The 18,255-nt window shown below is 36.6% G+C and overlaps 1 protein-coding gene across 8 annotated transcripts in view; it reads right to left on the bottom strand.

Moving 5' to 3' along the window:
- SYTL5 (synaptotagmin like 5) overlaps positions 1-18,255 on the bottom strand; it is a 212,491-nt gene that overhangs the window by 26,664 nt on the left and 167,572 nt on the right. For all 8 annotated transcript variants that reach the window (XM_045860676.1, XM_045860674.1, XM_045860673.1 and 5 more), the window contains 3 exons: positions 13,823-13,964; positions 10,209-10,341; positions 7,711-7,817 (listed from right to left, as the gene is read on the bottom strand). In XM_045860676.1, the coding sequence (XP_045716632.1) occupies positions 7,711-7,817; positions 10,209-10,341; positions 13,823-13,964 (382 nt within the window). The remainder of the gene's footprint in view (positions 1-7,710; positions 7,818-10,208; positions 10,342-13,822; positions 13,965-18,255) is intronic.

Genomic DNA, 18,255 nt, shown 5'->3' with positions numbered 1-18,255 from the left:
CAGGGCCAATTTGGAATTACAACTCAATTGTGGAGAAACCACCCTGAACAAACAACTGAGCAATAGTGAGAGAGAAGCTGTAACTTTGGACAGACAGAAGAACCAGCTTTGGAACAACCTATCTAGTAAGCAGTGTGGTAGAAACTCAAGAGGGATGCTGGGTGCCCACAGGCAGCAGCACCAGAGGGATAATTAAGTAGCCAGTTGGATCCCTCTGAGAAGAATGGGGTCTAAACCCTCAGCTAGAATTCCCAGTTTATAGCACCAGAGCTCCAAAAGAGCTCTGTACACAGATAACAACCAGCAGCAAAAAGTGGCAGGGATGCAGAGACAGATGACTGGAGACACAAGAGACATTTAAAGGGCCAACACACAAATTTTCATTTGTGGCCACTTACTCTGGGCTCTGGAAAAGGTGGGGGCAGAGTGGGCTGGTGACACCTAAGGAGAGACTAAAAACTGAGGCTTTGGGGAGAGAATTGAGAGAGTAGATGCTGGGATTCCAGTACTGAGTCATCACCCTTACAGCAGCAGCCATCCTACTCAGGCAGACCAATCCCCTCCAAGCAACAGCAGTCCGAGGGGAAACAATAGCCTCTACCTCAGGAGGCATTCAACCCCACCCTACAGTGCTTAAACCTGACTATTGAGTGTAGAGTGACTAGATTAACAACTGAAGGAGACAGCCAGGGACAGCAGATCCCTGGAAGTATCAAACAGGCTGGCTAAGGTCAGACGGGGTCAACATGTGAGAAAACTAGAGGCAGATCCAGACAGAAAAAAAAAACAGTGGTAAATACCAGAAGCTACAGAGACAAACTCCACTGGGTCTTCTCCATGATTTGCAATATTTTCTTTCCTGCATACCTTTTTAACATTCATTTCTTGTCCAGCAAGTTTCTATATATTGTCACTAGATTTCATACTATAAAGTATTTCAATTCACATATTTTGCTCCACCCTCATCTTAGCCCATTTTACTTTCCACCTTCCTCACATCATTATTTTCATTTCAAATTTTGTTTTCTCTCTTGCTACTACTTGTTTCCATTCTGTACTCTTACTATTTCTCCCCCATCCAGACACACAAAACCAATTTTCTTGTCAAGGGTCATCTCACATCCTTTTTCCCTGCTCTTAAAATACCTGTAGTTTCTCTCCACCTTTAATAATCTGCTAGTTGGTTGTGGGTAGGATAGTTGTTGTTACATTGGTTTTCTATTTTATCTCTAGAGTTTCACTAATTCTATATTTCAAATATTAAATTTTACTGGTCCCCTCTCTTACTCTGTTTTTCATCTCAAATTTTAATTTTGCCATCTTAGCATGTTTTTTTTCTTTTTTTGTCTTTCTTCTATTTATCTTTTATCCTGCCCTTTTATTTTTTCTTTCTTTTTCTTTTTTCCTTACATCCCCAATTTTAATTATTCCTCTCTTAGCTTGGTTTTTTGGTTCCTCACTCTTAATATTCCTTCTCTCTCTATTATTTCAAAATCACTTCCCATTCCTCTAAACATCTCTTAGACTTTTCTTTGTTTCTTTTTTCCCTCTTAATCCCATACCACCTATATTATTTTTAGCTTGATCGTTGTTGATACTACTGTGGTGGATCTTTATCTCCAATTTGGCTCCTATATTGTATTAATTATTTACCATTTTTCCTTCCTTTTTCTTTCTCTATCTCACTTTATTTTATTTCATATTATTTTAATTTCTGTTTCAACCTAATGCTATATGCTTCCCTTCTCACACTCCATTCCACATTTTTCATTCCCTTTTTTATTCACAATGTAAATTTTACATTCTCTGTTGCCATTGTTCCAACTCCCATCTCTTAATAGTGTTCCTCTCAAAATAATTTTTGTTTCAGTTGGTAATCTCATATCTGCTCTCCTTTCTTATAACAGTCTTAATCTCTTTATGCTCTTATTAATACTGGTTCATTTGCTGTTGATAGTGGGATTGTGGAGTGTTATTTTTGTGGGTGTGGGTTTGTTTCCTGGACTTTGTGGTTTTGTTCTGGCAGCACCTGCACAACAGCACACAAGACATGGTAGGTGGAATAACCCTCAGGTGGAGGGAAGGACCCACCAAAGAAAGACCCAACAATGATCAAAATGCAATTACATTCAAAGAACCAGCATAAATGGCATAAAGGGCATCATCCCAAGACCATCAAGCTCAGGTGATCAAGGAGACTACACCAGTGAATCTCACAGGCCTCCCACCATAGAAATTGACACCAGAAAGTCAGGAAGTCAAAGAAGATGAATTTAAGAAGCAGAAGCAAACAAGAACAGTCTCACAAAAAAATGGCAAAAGAAACACACAGCCCCCAATCAAAAGGAAAGGAGAAATCCTCAGAAAGAATGCTAAATGAAACAGAGGCAAGTCAACTACCAAATACTAAGTTCAAAGCAATGGTTATCAGGAAGTTCAATGAGCTCACAGAGAATTACCAAAAACTACAGGGGAACTACAATGAACTCACTGAAAACTCTATCAACATGAAAAAGGACATAGAAACAATTAATGTGGGCCAAGAGGAAATGAGGAATACAATTTATGAATTAAACAACACAGTAAAAGGAATCAAAAGCAAGCTAGATGAAGCAGAGCACAGAATCAGTGAGCTGGAGGGAAAGGCAGAAAAAAAGTCCCAAAAAGAGCAAGAGAAGGAAAAAAACACTCAAAAAGAATGAAGAAGGTAAAGGGAAATGCAGGACAACATGAAACATAATAATAGCCACATAATAGGGATACCAAAAGGAGAAGAAGAGAAGCAAGGAATAGAAAATCTGTTTGTAAAAGTAATGATGGAAAACTTCCCTAATTTCATGACTGAAAGAGCCACACAAGTCCAGGAGGCAGAAAGGATCCAATCAAGAGGAACCCAAAGAGGCCCACTGCAAATCACATAATAATTAAGATGGCAAAAATTCAAAGACAAAGAGAGAATCTTAAAGGTATCAAGGGAGAAACAGGAAGTAACATACAAAGGAGCCCCGATAAGGCTGGCAGCTGACTTCTCAACAGAAACATTACAAGGTAGAAGGGAATAGCAAGAAATATTCCACAATGAAAAGCAAAGACCTGCAACTAAGACTACTCTATCCAGCAAGTCTCTCAATTAAAATGGAAAGCAATATAAGGAGCTTCCCAGACAAAAGAAAACTGAAAGAATACACCTCCACCAAACCAGCATTGCAAGAAATGCTAAAGGAAGTGCTTTAAGAAGAGGAAGAAAAACAGTGACAGAGAGAGCAACACAGGTACAAAGGGAGTAAAATGGTAATTAATAAGTACCCATCAATAATAACTTTAAATGTAAGTGGATTAATTGCTCCAATCAAAAGACAGGATAGTTGAATGGATAAGAATGCATGACCCATACATATGCTGCCTACAAGAGACCCACCTCAGAACAAGAGACCTATACACAGAATGAAAGTGAAGTGTTGGAAAATAGTATTCTAAACAAATGGACAGGAAAAAAAAGCTGGGGTAGCAATACTAATATCAGACAAAATCAACTTAAATAAAGGCCATAAAAAGAGACCCAGAAGGACATTTCATAATACTCAAGGGAAGAATCCATCAAGAAGACATAAACACTATAAAGATATATGCACCAAACATTGGAGCACCCAAATATATAAGGACAATCTTGGAAGACTTCAAGAAAGATATAGACAGCAACACGATTATAGCAGGGAATGTTAACACCTCACTATCAACAATGGATAGATCTTCCAAACAAAATATCAAAAAGGATATTGCAGCATTGAACAATGTCCTAGATCAAATGGACTTAACTGATATATATCGAACCTTTCATCCCAAAGAAGCAAAATACACATTATTTTCAAATGGACATGGAACATTTTCAAAAATAGACCACATGATAGGACACAAAACAAGCTTCAACAAATTTAAAAAATTGAAATCATGTCAAGCATCTTTTCAGATAACAAGGGCTTGGAACAAGAAACCAACTCCAAGGAAAAAATTCAAAAATATTCAAAGTCATAGAGACTGAATAGCATGCTATTAAACAATCAATGGGTCAAGAATTAAATTAGGTAAGAAATCAAAAAGTTTCTGGAAACAAACAAAAATGAACTCACAACTATCCAAAACTTATGGGACACAGCAAAGGCAGTCTTGAGAGGGAAGTTCATAGTAATACAGGCCTACCTAAAAAAGATAGAAGCATTTCAAATAAACATTCTAACCGTACATCTACAAGAACTGGAGGAAAAACAACAAAGAAAGCACAGAGCAAGTAGAAGGAAAGAAATAACCAATACCAGAGCAGAATTAAATGTTATAGAGACTAAAAGAACAATTCAAAGCATCAATAAATCCAGGAGCTAGTACTTTGAAAAGATAAACAAAATCAACAAGCCTTTAACCAGATTCATCAAGAAAAAAAGTGAGAGGACCCAAATAATATAGTCAGAAATTAAAGAGGAAAAATTACAACTGATACCACAGAAATACAACAGATTTTAAGAAATTACTACGAAGAACAATATGTCCAGAAATTTGAAAACCTAGGTGAAATTCACAAATTTCTAGAAACATATAATCTTCCACAACTGAATCAAGAAGAAGTAGAAAGGCTGAACACACCAGTAACAGCTGATGAAATCCAAGCAGTAATCAAAAAACTCCTGGCACACAAAAACCCTAGACCAGATGGTTACACAGAAGAATTTTACAAAACTTTTAAGGAAGAGCTATGCCCGGTCCTTCTCTAGCTATTCCAAAAAAATCCAAGAAGAGGGAAGACTCCCAAACTTTTTTATGAAGCCAGCATCATCCCACTCCCAAAAGCAGATAAAGACACAACAAAGAAAGAAAACTTCAGGCCAATATTGCTGATGAAAATAGATGCTAAAATCCTTAACACAGTACTGGCAAACCGCATCCAGCAATACATCAAAAAGATCATATACCATGATCAAGTGGGATTCACCCAGGGATGCAAGGATGGTACAATATTCACAAATCAATAAATGTGATACAACACATAAATAAAAGACAAAAGTCACATGATCATACCAATAGATGCAGAGAAAGCATTTGATAAGGTACAGCACCTATTTATGATAAACACACTCAGCAAAATGGGAGTAGAGGGAGCATACCTCAACATAATAAAGGCCACATATGAAAAACCTAGAGCCAACATCATACTTAATGGGTAAAAACTAAAAGTTTTCCCACTGAGATCAGGAACAAGACAAGGATGTCCACTTTTGCCACTACTCTTCAACATAGTATTGCAAATCCTAGCCACAACAATCAGACAAGAAAAAGAAATAAAAGGCATCCACATTGGAAAGGAGGGAGTAATACTGTCATTGTTTGCAGATGGCATGATAATGTACATAGAAAATCCTATAGAATCCACCAAAAAATTACTACCAAATAAGTGAATTTGTCAAAACAGCAGGATACAAAGTCAATATTCAGAAATAGAAGGTGTTTTTGACAGCAACAATGAAATATCAGAAACAAAAATCAGAAACAAAAATCCCATTTGCTATAGCAACAAGAAAAATAAAGTACTTAGGAATAAACTTAATCAAGGACGTAAAATAATTGTACTCACAAAACTACACGACACTGAAGAAAGAAATTAAGGAAGACATAAATAAATGGAAGCATATACCATGTTCATGGATTAGAAGAATTAACATCATCAAAATGTCCATACTACCCAAAGCATTTAGAGATTCAACACAATTCATATTAAAATAACAATGACATACTTCACAGATATAGAACAAACATTTCAAAAATTTATATGGAACCATAAACAACCCTGAATAGCTGTAGCAATTTTGAGAAAGAAGAACAAAGTAGAAGGAATCACCATACCTGACATCAAACTATATTACAAGGCCGTGATAATCAAAACAGTCTGGCACAGGCATAAGAACAGACAGATAGATCAATGGAACAGAATACAGGGGCCAGAAATAAACCCAAGTCTCTATGGTCAATTAATATTTGGCAAAGGGGGCAGAAGCATAAAATGGAGAGAAAAATAGCCTGTTCAACAAATGGTGTTGGGATATATGGATAGCTACATGGCAAAAAAAAAAAAAAAAATCAAACTCAACCACCAACTTGCACCATATACAAAAATAAACTCAAGATGGAAAAAAGACTTAAATATAACTCATGACACCATAAAATTCCTAGAGGGGAACATAGGCAGGAAAATGTCAGATATTTCACACAGCAATATTTTCAGATACGTCCCCTAGAGCAGGGGACATAAAAGAAAGAATAAACAAATGGCACCTCATCAAAATAAAAAGTTTCTGCATGGCTAAAGAAAACATCAGCAAAATCAAAAGGAGATCAACCATATATGAAAATATATTTTCCAATGATATCTTGGACAAAAAGCACAATTTCCAAAACATACAAAGAACTCACACAACTCAACTCCAGGAAGACAAACAATCCAATTAAACAATGGGCAAAGGACCTGAACAGATACTTCTCCAAGAAGGACATACAGAGGGCCCAGAGACATATGAAAGGATGCTCAGCATCACTAGCCATCAGAGAGATGCAAATTAAAACCACAATGAGATAGCACTTCACACCAGTGAGAATGGCCATCATAAACAAATCAACAAACAATAAATGATGGCGAGGTTGTGGAGAAAAGGGAACCCTAGTACATTGTTGGTGGGAATGCAGACTGGTGCAGCCACTGTGGAAAACACTATGGAATTTCCTCAAAAAACTGAAAATGGAACTGCCTTTTGGCTTGGCACTTCCACCTCTGGGAGTATACCCTAACAATGCTGAAACACTGGGTCAAAAGAACCTATACACCCCAATGTCAGAGCAGCACAATTTGGTTCACAGGCCAGCACTCAATCTACTGAGCCACAGCAGCCAGGGCCAGAATTTTCTAAGATAAAAAAAAATTAATAATACTGGAATTAAGTGTTCTTTAAAGGTTGAATACAAGTAACTTCAAAATCATTTGATCTCATTATCCCTCATCCCTTTTGGTGGTTGATTTTAAAATACTTCTCCTGTATTTTATACTATTGTAATAGCATCAAGTTTTAGATCTCTTAAGTTTCCTGGCTTGCTTTGGAAAAAATATATTAATATCATTTAATATATCTTTCTTCCAAAGAATTCAAATGGCATCATAGCAATTATAGAACTCAGAATATTAGAATATTAGAAATGTATGGAACCTTACCAATAATCTAATTCAACATTTTCATTTTATAAATGAGTTTACTTATACATTAATTCTCTAATAATTTAGTCTCAATTAAGAAGCTAGTTTATTGAGGATTACTTGAGATGTAGAAACATTCATATAAAATACATAGTCAGATTAAATGTAGTAATATTTCATTTAGGAAATGTTTATATTTCTCATTTCCCAGGTTTAGATTAGGTAATGTGCTTTTAGGCAGAATTTGATATCCCCAACAGGTGTTTTCTTAGGGATAATATGTCCAGAATAATCTTATTACCTCCTACCTTTTCTAAATCATTCTTTAGTTGTTTTTATATGTTGGTTGGAAGACTAATAGGAAGAGATCATCATAGAACTTCACATTACTCTAACTCATTGTCACATACAAGTGCTCAGGTTTGGAACAAGATTGTGCCTTTTCCTCATGATCATTAGACTCTCTTCTACATCCAACTTACCATGTCTTTATCTAAAACCCCAGAGACAGACCTGCTTCTTAAATTTACAGTATCCTCTAAATCTTCTGTAAATGACCCACTCAAATCTAACTCAGATTGACTTCGGTCTGGAGAAAAGAAGAGAAAAGGAAAGTTATAAATCAGCTTATTTTTTTGAAGATTCCATTTTTCATTATAAATCTTTCATCTTTATTCAAATTCTTCCCATGCATGGGGAATAGATGGTATTATTGAAGCAATAGTCAGACTCAGTAACTTTATGCTATTTATGCTAACATACTTCCATTTTAATAGCCTTTTGAAATTCCCTTGGACTGAATTACCAACACCGATGTGTTCATTTCTTTTTTTGATTATAGGAGATTAAATGCTCTACCATAAAGTACTTATTTTATAGTTTTGCTCATAGACTTTGAAAAACTTTCATAGAATGCACCCCTAAACTTATAAAAAAAAACAGTAGTCATTCTTGATTTTAAAATTTACAGAATTCACAGAAAAGGGAGTGGCTATAGGTTTATTGGGAGAAAGTTCTATTTTTTAGTCACCAACATATTTTTTCATCAGAGGAACATCTTGCTTTTGAAAATATAAGTTAAAGAACAATACACTAGTCAGTAATACTGTAGACAGTTTACCAAGACACAGTTTACTTCGAAAGAACAGTTCTGTGTCAAAGCCTTGCTAAAATCAATATAGTTGCTTTTAAATAAGAAAGATTTAAGAGAGCAATCAAGTAAATTAGCTTAAAATGTTAAATGAAACAATACATAAGTACTTAGCATAGTGCCTGACACCGAGTATGTACTGAATAAAGAGGTGTTCAGTAGAAGTAGTAGAAATGCACTCTGGAAAGTTGGCTTTAGGCTAGTTTAAATTTTTTCATTTAATAGGTGAAGCGATAGTCTAGCCCTAAACAAAATGCAAGCAACAATAACCACACATTTAGAAAACCCTTTCTGAGCTATCTGGCTAGGAGAGAGTCCCCAGTTCAGCACACAGAATCCAGATTCAGGCTCTATGCAAATATCATCATTAGGTCACAAGTAACTTTTTCATGTTGAGGATTTTGTCATCAATTTAAGTCTACACATGGGACATAAACTTCATAATTATGACCAATTTCTCTGAAGAGTTCTTTATTTATAGGTAATAAAATGCAACATAATACTTGTTTCACAGGGCTATTGTGATAATGAAGTGAAATGATATATTTGAATGTACCATACAAATGAAAGGGGTTATTATTAATATCTTAATACTGCTTGCAAATAATTTATTATTTAAACCATGACATTATTAATCTGTCTAGATATAGGGCATTGCTGATCACCAAATCAAGAAGGGTTGACATTGGAATGTATGTTAGAAATTAGAATTTAAGTTAGACATGAATGTTGAAAATCTTAAGACATTCGTTGAAAGATAGAAGCAGGCCCTGGCTGGCATAGCTCAGTGGATTGAGCATGGACCTGCGAATCAGAGGGTCACCAGTTTGATTGCCAGAGGGTCCCAGGCTTTGGTACATGCCTGGCTTGCAGGCCAGGTCCTCAGTGTGGGGGCATGTGAGGGGCAACCACACATTGATGTTTCTATCCCTCTCTTTCTCCTTCCCTCCCCCTCTCTCTCTCCTTCCCTTCCCCTCTCTCTAAAAATAAATAAAATCTTTTTAAAAAAGTATAGAAGAAGCATATATACTAAACTAGGAGAAAGGGGAAAAATGTAATGGGCTGAGAAGATAGCTATCTAGAGCAGGCGTGTCAAACTCATTTTCACTGTGAGCCACATCATCCTCACAGTTGCCTTCAAAAGGCTGAATGTAACTTTAGGACTGTATAAATGTAACTGCTCCTTAACAGGTAAGTGAGAGCTCAGTGCTGCTGCCAGGTAGAAACAAGATGCGACGCTGGATAAAACAAGGTAGAGGGCCAGGTTCAGTCCATGGGCCTTGTATTTGCCACCTGTGATCTAGAAGAAGGCAGTAGAAAAAGAAACAATAAAAACTAAAACTATAATGAGGTGAATGGAAGATACAAAGTAAGATGGTAAAATTATATCCAAGCCTGTAGGCAATCAAAATGAATGCAAATTGACAATGCTCAGATAAATTTTATGGTACGTAAACTATATTTCAATCGTTGTTAATTAAAAAAAAGTTAATTTCCTTGAACTCTGGGCAAATATCCTTTTCTTTTGTATTAAATGAGCCAATTATATTTCCTACAGTCTTATATTGACATTTGGTTTAGTTCTATAACTTGGCAGTGATACCTGACAAGTGTACACTTAAAATTGGATTTTTCATAAATGTAAGAGGCTCAAACAATCACCTGGGATCACTTTTAAGTAGTTATGGAGTAGGCATACTACCATGGGTCAAAAAGAATGGGCAATTTTCTTGTAAGGCATGAAGCATCCATTTAATGCCATACAAGAGAGTCAGTTCTACCTGATTTAGTCATTTTATACAACAGAGCAGTCATGTTGTAAGTACCCACCTGAGGAGAGGGAGGCCCCAGACACTGCTATGGAAGGGGTGCCAGAAGTGTTTCTACGATGATTCTTGGTGAGGTCTCCAGAGGGGCCTTCAGTGGCAGCCAAATCCAAAGGATTTTCAAAACCATGCTCCTTCTTACAAAGTAAAAATTAAAACTCATTATACTGACAGGAATTTACTTTAAAATCCTTCCATAGAACTATACCTCAGTATAACCACACTTACGTGTATACTCTTTAGGAGGAGGTAGTTGATATTTGGAGGACCCTTGTAAGGAGTCCATATAACTATAAAACTTACTATCTATAATTACTCTCTAAAGTCTATACCAAGAGATTTGTTAATTAGTATAAAAGGCATTGGAGGTAATTTTTCATTCACCAAATTAGTGAGCATTTTACTATGTGGTTAGCAAGAAAAATGATACAAGTACCTGAAACTTACATGAACTCTGTATAAGAATATGGCAAACTTCATACCTTTAGAGTGGTATCCTCAGAGTAGGCTTAGAACTCTGGTCATATGTTTTTTCCTACTCTCAATGCCCTCTCTCCTTAACAATGCCTTACCTCTTTCACCCCCATTTAACAGAAGACCATGCCACCTTTTGCATTTAACAGGCTGAATTATCAGAACATGGTGTTACATTGTTATTGGAATGAAACTGTCATGCACAGTACTTATCAAAGCTCATAAAAGGATAAAAAATGCAGATGTTTCCAGTTTACAGGAATAGGTGATTTTTGGGTGCCTGCTTGCTAATAAATCCTTGTGTATGTGGCAGAATTCACTCTGACTTGCTTTCATTATAACATATAATAAAGGAAAACTCTCCCATATTTTCCTGGACCATTAAGGGCTTGACTATTGCATTACTCCAACTTTGCTTGAGCATTGAACAACTAATGTTGAACTTTTTAGTAACTGGGCTGAGTTCAAATGTCCATGAAAATGGCACCATGGTGAGACAATGATCAAACCTAAAAGAAATTTTTCCATTTCCCTTTCCATAAACAAACAAAAAAAATGCCTTTTAAGGTCTTTCAGGAAGGAATTCTGTCTTTGTTGCCATATATTTAGCCCATACCTTACACACTGAGGGGAACTTTGATAATCTCACTCCAGAGAGATATGGCTCTCATTTGCTTAGTATGCTAATCAGTGCAACTTCAATATAGACTGTTTTTCATCTTTGATTATTTTCAAGTACATACTCCCTGTAGCAGGAAGAATATAGCTCCCAACTAATTGCCATAGACCACCAAGTTTTATCAAAAAACTGTGGCAGAGATCAAATAGATAAATTAGTTTAGGTCCCCTTTCAACACCTTTTCAAAATGTTGTTTGTACTAGGCTCCTGCAATGAAGCCAGACCAACTTCCTTAGTGGCAATTATGTTGACAGGAAATTTTTCAATTGGCACTCTGGGAGAATTATTACTATTGAACACTAATTGGCCAATTAATATTGTACAGTCATTAACATGCAATACATACCCTGGAGATTCAGAATGTGAAACCTAAAATTAACAAGTTAAATTATAGCAAAGGGCAGGTTACAGACTTCCATGTTCTAAGAGTTTTCCATTTTACAAACGAACTTTTCACATACTAAAGTATTAAAGAACATTGAAACAATGAAATGCTGAGAAATGGGAGAAACTGAGAAGTTATTACCTTGATCATTATCTCTCTTTATACTTATTCCTTTCACCATGAAAGAGCAAATGTGCTTCTTAAAGTACTATTCTGTCTTACGTTTATTCAACATAAAATATTTCTCTTTGTCTCTCATAGAAAAGACTAGCTGGATCAGCTAAAATGCAGGAGTGACATCAATACATGCAACTACCTAAATATATGTACATATATACTCAACTCAGTTCTAGGGAATGTCTGTTGGAGAAATAAAGAAATAATCATGTAGATGTTGTTCATTTTGAGGGTATTAGCATATAACAAGGGTGACTTATTTCCTTAAAAATGGTACTTAAGAAGATAATCCTTGTTTTGAGAACAAACTTGACTAACTTACTGGTTATTGAACTGATAGTCTATTGCTATCCACTGATACAGCTATCCAGCTGTTAAATTTTTTAAAGACTTCTGTGTTATTTGTAAACAGCACTACTCCCAGTCTACCCTTCTCCCCTATGTTCCCCCTCCACCACCCTCAATTAGTTTTCCCCATAATCCAGGTAATGCATGGCATGTAAGAGTCCTCAAGATACTGCCCCAGACTTGTGCCAGTGTCCTGCTCTGATTGTTCAGTCTCTCTTTTTCTGGCTATTGAACAGTACTGCTTGCAGACCTTAATATAAATATTTAAGAAATTTCAAATATACCTTTTATCTTATTAGTAAGTACAGTATAGACTATAAGTGTTTAAATGTATCTATCATTATCATTCAATCTGTCTGAATGCCTTTTGGCTCTTCCTTTAAAAATATATAGAATCTGATTGCTCACAGCCTCCACTTCTATCTTCCTGTTCTGAAGCCTAGTTTCTGCCAGGTATCCTGGCTTCTACTCTTATTCCTCTACAGCTGCTTCTTAACAGAGCCTCCAGATCATGAATAAACAAAAGCCAGATCATGTCACTCCTCTGCCCAAACCTTCCAACTACCCCCATCTTATCTAGAGTAAATGCCAAAGTACATGTGATCTACAAGGCTCTGTCTGGCCCTATTACCTCTGAACTCATTTCCTGGTACTCCTCCTTTTGTTGACTAACAACAACCACACAGGCTGTATTGTTCTTCCTTGAACATACTAGGCATGCTCACTCTTCATATGTTTGTACTGGCTGTTCATCTAGAGGCATTGAAGATATTTTAGACTCTGGGTGAGCAAAGACACCAATTTTTCAAGGAGGCTGACTATAGATACTGGAACATCCATCTGGTAATTTACCTGATGAATATCAGTGTTGTTCCTGCCTGGAAGAATTATTTGCCCCAGACTCCTACATGGCTAATTTCTTTACTTTCTTCAAGTATTTTTGTGACCAGGCCTGGCATATAGCATGCCCTCACTAAATACTGACTGACTCAGAAAATTGTAGTTTGTATATAAATGGTTTCCTGCTTGTTCATTCATTTAAAATAACAGTATCCAAATTATATAATATGTTATATGCACACATATTTTATGCAATTTAAGTCTTCATTATGCACCAACCCCTTACTTTAACAGACGTATAGGGGAAAAAACTGGAAAAGGATTTCAAGATTCTACTTTTCTTGATTTAAATCAGCTTGGAAAAATTTTAGTGCTGATAATACCTTGAGAAGTAATATGGAGAATCAAAATCAAAGACTTCTAAAAATTATTTATATTTTATTTAAACCATATATTCATTTAAACCCCCATCATACAAGTTCCACCTTTGAGCCTATTTCCTCCCTTTCCTTCTTACTGTAGTCGTCCTGCCAGGAGCTAAGGTTGCATCCTTGCAACCTTAAGGATGCAAGAGGTTCAGTCCTGATAAAGAAGCTTCTACCATTAATCACTGTAAACAATGTGCACTGAGATACAAAGACATGAAATCCAGTCATGCCATGGTGGTGAAGTCAAGTCCCAGAAGCCTGATGTTCCTTTACATTTGTGTACTTACTTTACTGCTGACTGAGGTTACAGTGTGTATACTTAGAGCTGGTGACCTCTGAGTGACTGAGGTAATACCACTGCTCTGGCTGCTCTTCGGGGTCCCAGGACCAACTTCCTGGTCATTAAGATCTGATGAGCCAGTGCTTCCTCTAAATGAGAAATAATATTCTGAATTAACATGGAAACAATAGCAACCAAAGACAAAGTCAGTGAAAAGCATACAAAACAAATAATCATAACATGTGAACCATATGATATACACTAGAGCCACACTGGAACTGGTCACCAACTATCATAGTACCCTCCTCTTCAAAGACTTTCAGGGGCTCACTAGGTTCAACCCCATTTGTCTGACTCCAGGGTCTTTGTCATTGAGCTTCACCCTACCTTTCCAACTATATTTCCCACTGCTCACCAGCATTTTGCCAGCCAGTCAACTCACCATGCTCATGGTCATGCTTCTACCTCTAAGATTGCTCATGTTCTCCTCACCTGAAATGCCCTATTTGTCACTCTCTGTTTATACACATCTTCCCCACCCTTTAAGGCTCACGTGAAATCCAGCCTCCCCCACCAGACCTTTCCTGTCAATCATAGGCATTATCAACCTCTGCTGTACTCAATTCCTATTGACTTACAGTCTTTGCCAGGCTATGTAATACTTGACTACACAATCCCTAATGGATCCTTATATGGGAGCCTGGGGGCCTCTTTCAACTTTGAACTCCTTTGAGACAGAGTTCCTGACGTATTTGCCATAACATTCCCAGCACCTTCATAATGCCTTGTTGCAAAGGAAGCACTCAGTATATATTTAATCAAAGACTAGGAATTATATATCATTTCTGTATTTAGTGACTGACTCATGATGCACATTTAATAAATGTGGTATAAAAATATTGACATTTGGTAAATGGGCTTGACTCACTTTCATGTTTGCTAAAATCAATTCAATTCCATTAAAAAATGATTAATGAAAAAAATAGTTCCTGCCCTTCAGGTGACCACAGATTTTCTTATTAAATGGAGATTCATAAGTTTATATAGAGTTTTGACAAATTAGTATTTGTTCTTATTTTATTCTTTAGCTTTAGTAAGCACAAAATATGTTGTAGTAAAATATAAGCCCTTAAGTATTTCACTCTCTCAGTTACTATTTTAATAAGTTATAAGCATGCCTATAATAATAAATATCTTATTGTAAAAGCACAGCAGTGACAGTGATTAGGCCTTATAGTTGACTCAAATGGAAAAGAGACAGGAATAAAGGAGGTATGCTTTTTAAAAAGAATGTCTCACTGTGCATGTGTCATTCCTAGAAGATAAATCTGGCAGAAGAGAGAATTAGCAGTGGCCATCAAAGCTGTCAACCACAGCTCATAAGTTTTTTCAAGGCTGTGCACCAGAGCAGCCACCAAAATCAAATATGCCCTGACTGACACTACCAGCCACCACCACCCTCAATAATTATGAAAATATAAGCTGCATTTTCTAGATGTTAGACACTTTCCATTCATCAAAATCCCTGCTTTAAAAAAGGTATTAACATTCCTATTTTAAAGATGAAGAAACTAAGTCTTGGACAGGCTAAACAATTATTCCATGCATGCATGCATGTGTGTAGATACACACATGTACACATACATACCACATCACACCACCACCACCATCACATTGTCCCATAGTTAGTACATGACAAAATCAGAATAAAAACAGAATATTCTTCCTACCCAAAGCCTGTGCTCATTCTATTGTAGTTTGTCTGTCATATGGCTTACTCATCATTTCACCAAAATCAACTTGTTACAACCAAGTAGGTTCTATACTGATAGTGTGAGCTATCAAGAAGAAGATAATAAGAAGATCAGATACCTGGGGATTAGTTTCATGAAATTTGATTAAAGGAAGTATGAAAATTCTTTGGTGGCATTCCTTTGATACTACATAGAAAGCCTCTGGCTTTGTCTTTCTAGAGATGGAACTTCGAATAAATTAAAGTACTATGGAGTCTGCTCAGGAGGGGATTTAAGACTGTGTTGTTTTTATTTTATTGTTGTTCAAGTACAGTTGCTTCCATTTTCTGGCCACCACTTTCCCCCTCCCTACCCTCAATCTTTCCCCCTTTGGCTTTGCCCATGGGTCCTTTTACATATTCCTTGATTATCTCACATATAAGTGGGACCTAATCAACAAAACAAACAAGCAAGCAAAATATAACCAGAGACATGGAAATAAAGAACATACTGACAGTAACCAGAGGGGAGGGGGGAGGGAGATAACAGGGGGGAAAAGACTGTATCTTTGATTCTTAAAACAAGAGAATAAAGTTTTGTAATTAAATAGGTTAAATAAATTCTAAGTTCCTTGGTGATTTTCCTGAGCCCTACTACCTCAGGTACTATATTTCTACATTTGACAACAGTTAACCATGTTCATACCTTTCCAAGTCACTCTGCTTATCTCAGACATCCCATTTAGAAGGGACTTAGAAACCTACCCAGTAATGCTGTGCTGTGATTATAGGTTCTCTACTCTCAGAACAATATTGCCTCAAAAATATCTCTTCCTACTGTTTAAGGTAAAATCTCCTTCAAAATAAGGGGGCACAAGAGTGAATCTTGCAGAAATGAGCTAAGAAGTTATGATCCAAAGGGATGCATGTGGACATTTTCGCTTGTGTTTGTGCTGAGGTTTCTCCTTAACCCAAGTGTGTTTGAAAAAGTCCCCCTATGGATTATCCTTACTGGAATCAAAAGATCTACTTATGTAGAAGCTGGAGCACATGTTGATTATTTGTGATGATGGCATTCAAAAGGCTACCCTGTAGTGAGGAAAAACTTTTGTTATTGTAAGTCAGCTACTGGAAAACATTGTTGCCAGAAGCATTATCTCAAAAATGACATATACTTTCACATTTGTCTCTGACATTTACCTTGACCTCTTCAAAATTATTTTCCTCTGAGTTGGCTGTTTCAGTTGATTACACTTAAAAGGATTTAATGTAAGGGGCAGAGTATCATAAACATTTGGATGACAACTCTTTTAAATGTAATGTAAAATGTGACATAAAATACATGGATCTTTGCAACTTAAATAGGAAAAGTTCCATCAAGTCTAAATTAGAGAAGTTTAAAGTTCAATGTAGAAAGAGCTATTTAAAAAAAATACTTACCTGAGCATATGTTTATTCATTTTTTAGAGAGAAAGGAAGGAAGGGAGGGAGGAAAGGAGGAAGGAAGAAAAGGACGTAGAGGGAGAGAGGGAGAGAAAGAGAGACAGACAGACAGACAGACATCAATGAAACATTGCTGTGAGAGAGAAACATCAATTGGTTGCCTCCTGCACATGCCCTGACTGAGGCAGATCAAGTTCACAACCTTTTGATATACCAGACAATGCTCCAACCAACTGAACCACCCAGCCAGGGGAAGAAAGAGCTATTTTAGATTCAGATATCATGTTACTGATATTTTAATTAGGAAAACTAGAAGTCAGTGCCAACAAAACTTGAAGTTAAAATTTCCTTATGGAATAACTGGCAAGAAAGAGATATATTTATTTTGCTCTAATAGGGCCCAAACTGTGGGGAAATGACACTGTCTGGGGAACTTAGATATTCTGGATTACTTGAAAGACACATATCCAAGAGTAGGAAAGAGTCTCATTTACTTTAGCTTATAAAATATACTTTAAAAGCCTTTTGTTTTATATCTAATTTCATGCTGGCCCAAAACCTTGATAATGGCTTCCTAGATATATCTCTTTCTAGATAAAGGATCCAGTAATAGAGAACAGAGAGTATAATTTAATGAGTTGCCTTTCTGGTTTACATAATGGTTTCCCAGGAGTTGTAGTCTGGAAAGAATTTTCCAAGATCCAACCTCCCCAGAGTGGGCTGACAATGTTGAACCTGTGCCTGCATACTTAAATGACTGTTCCCCTAATAAAGGCAGCAAAAGGTAGCATTGATGTGAGCGATACTAACATTCACTGGGATGATGAGGCCAGTGCATAGCATGCCAGAGACTGCATGATATTCTCCTTGTGGTTTATGAGCTTTCCTAACTTAAATTCAGACCTGAAGTGAATATGTAGGAAAGACAAGCAAGAAGGCTGTAGTTAGAAAGTGAGGCAAGCCTGTTAAATGGTAAAGAGATGCTAAAAAATGAGAAAGAAAAGGGGAAAAGTTGAACATAGCTCAGCCTTTCATTCATTGATGATCCAAAAATGCTATGTCTTTGTCAACAGTCTTATGGAAGATTGGGTGCATTCACCCTTGGCTGCACATCAGAAACACAAGGAGAGATTTTTTAAATCCCCATGCTCAGGCTATACCCAAGACTAATTGCATCAGACTCTCTGGGCATGGGATCAAGGTATCAAGATGTTTTAAACATACCCCCCTCATTCTAATATACAGCCAAGGTTGAGAAACACTGG

The sequence above is a fragment of the Phyllostomus hastatus genome, unplaced genomic scaffold (genome assembly GCF_019186645.2).
Source record: "Phyllostomus hastatus isolate PE091 unplaced genomic scaffold, TTU_PhHast_1.1 phas_scaffold_200, whole genome shotgun sequence".
Classification (NCBI taxonomy): Eukaryota; Metazoa; Chordata; class Mammalia; order Chiroptera; family Phyllostomidae; genus Phyllostomus; species Phyllostomus hastatus.
Note: the sequence above shows the minus strand (reverse complement) of the source record. Positions and strands in the feature narration are given on the sequence as shown.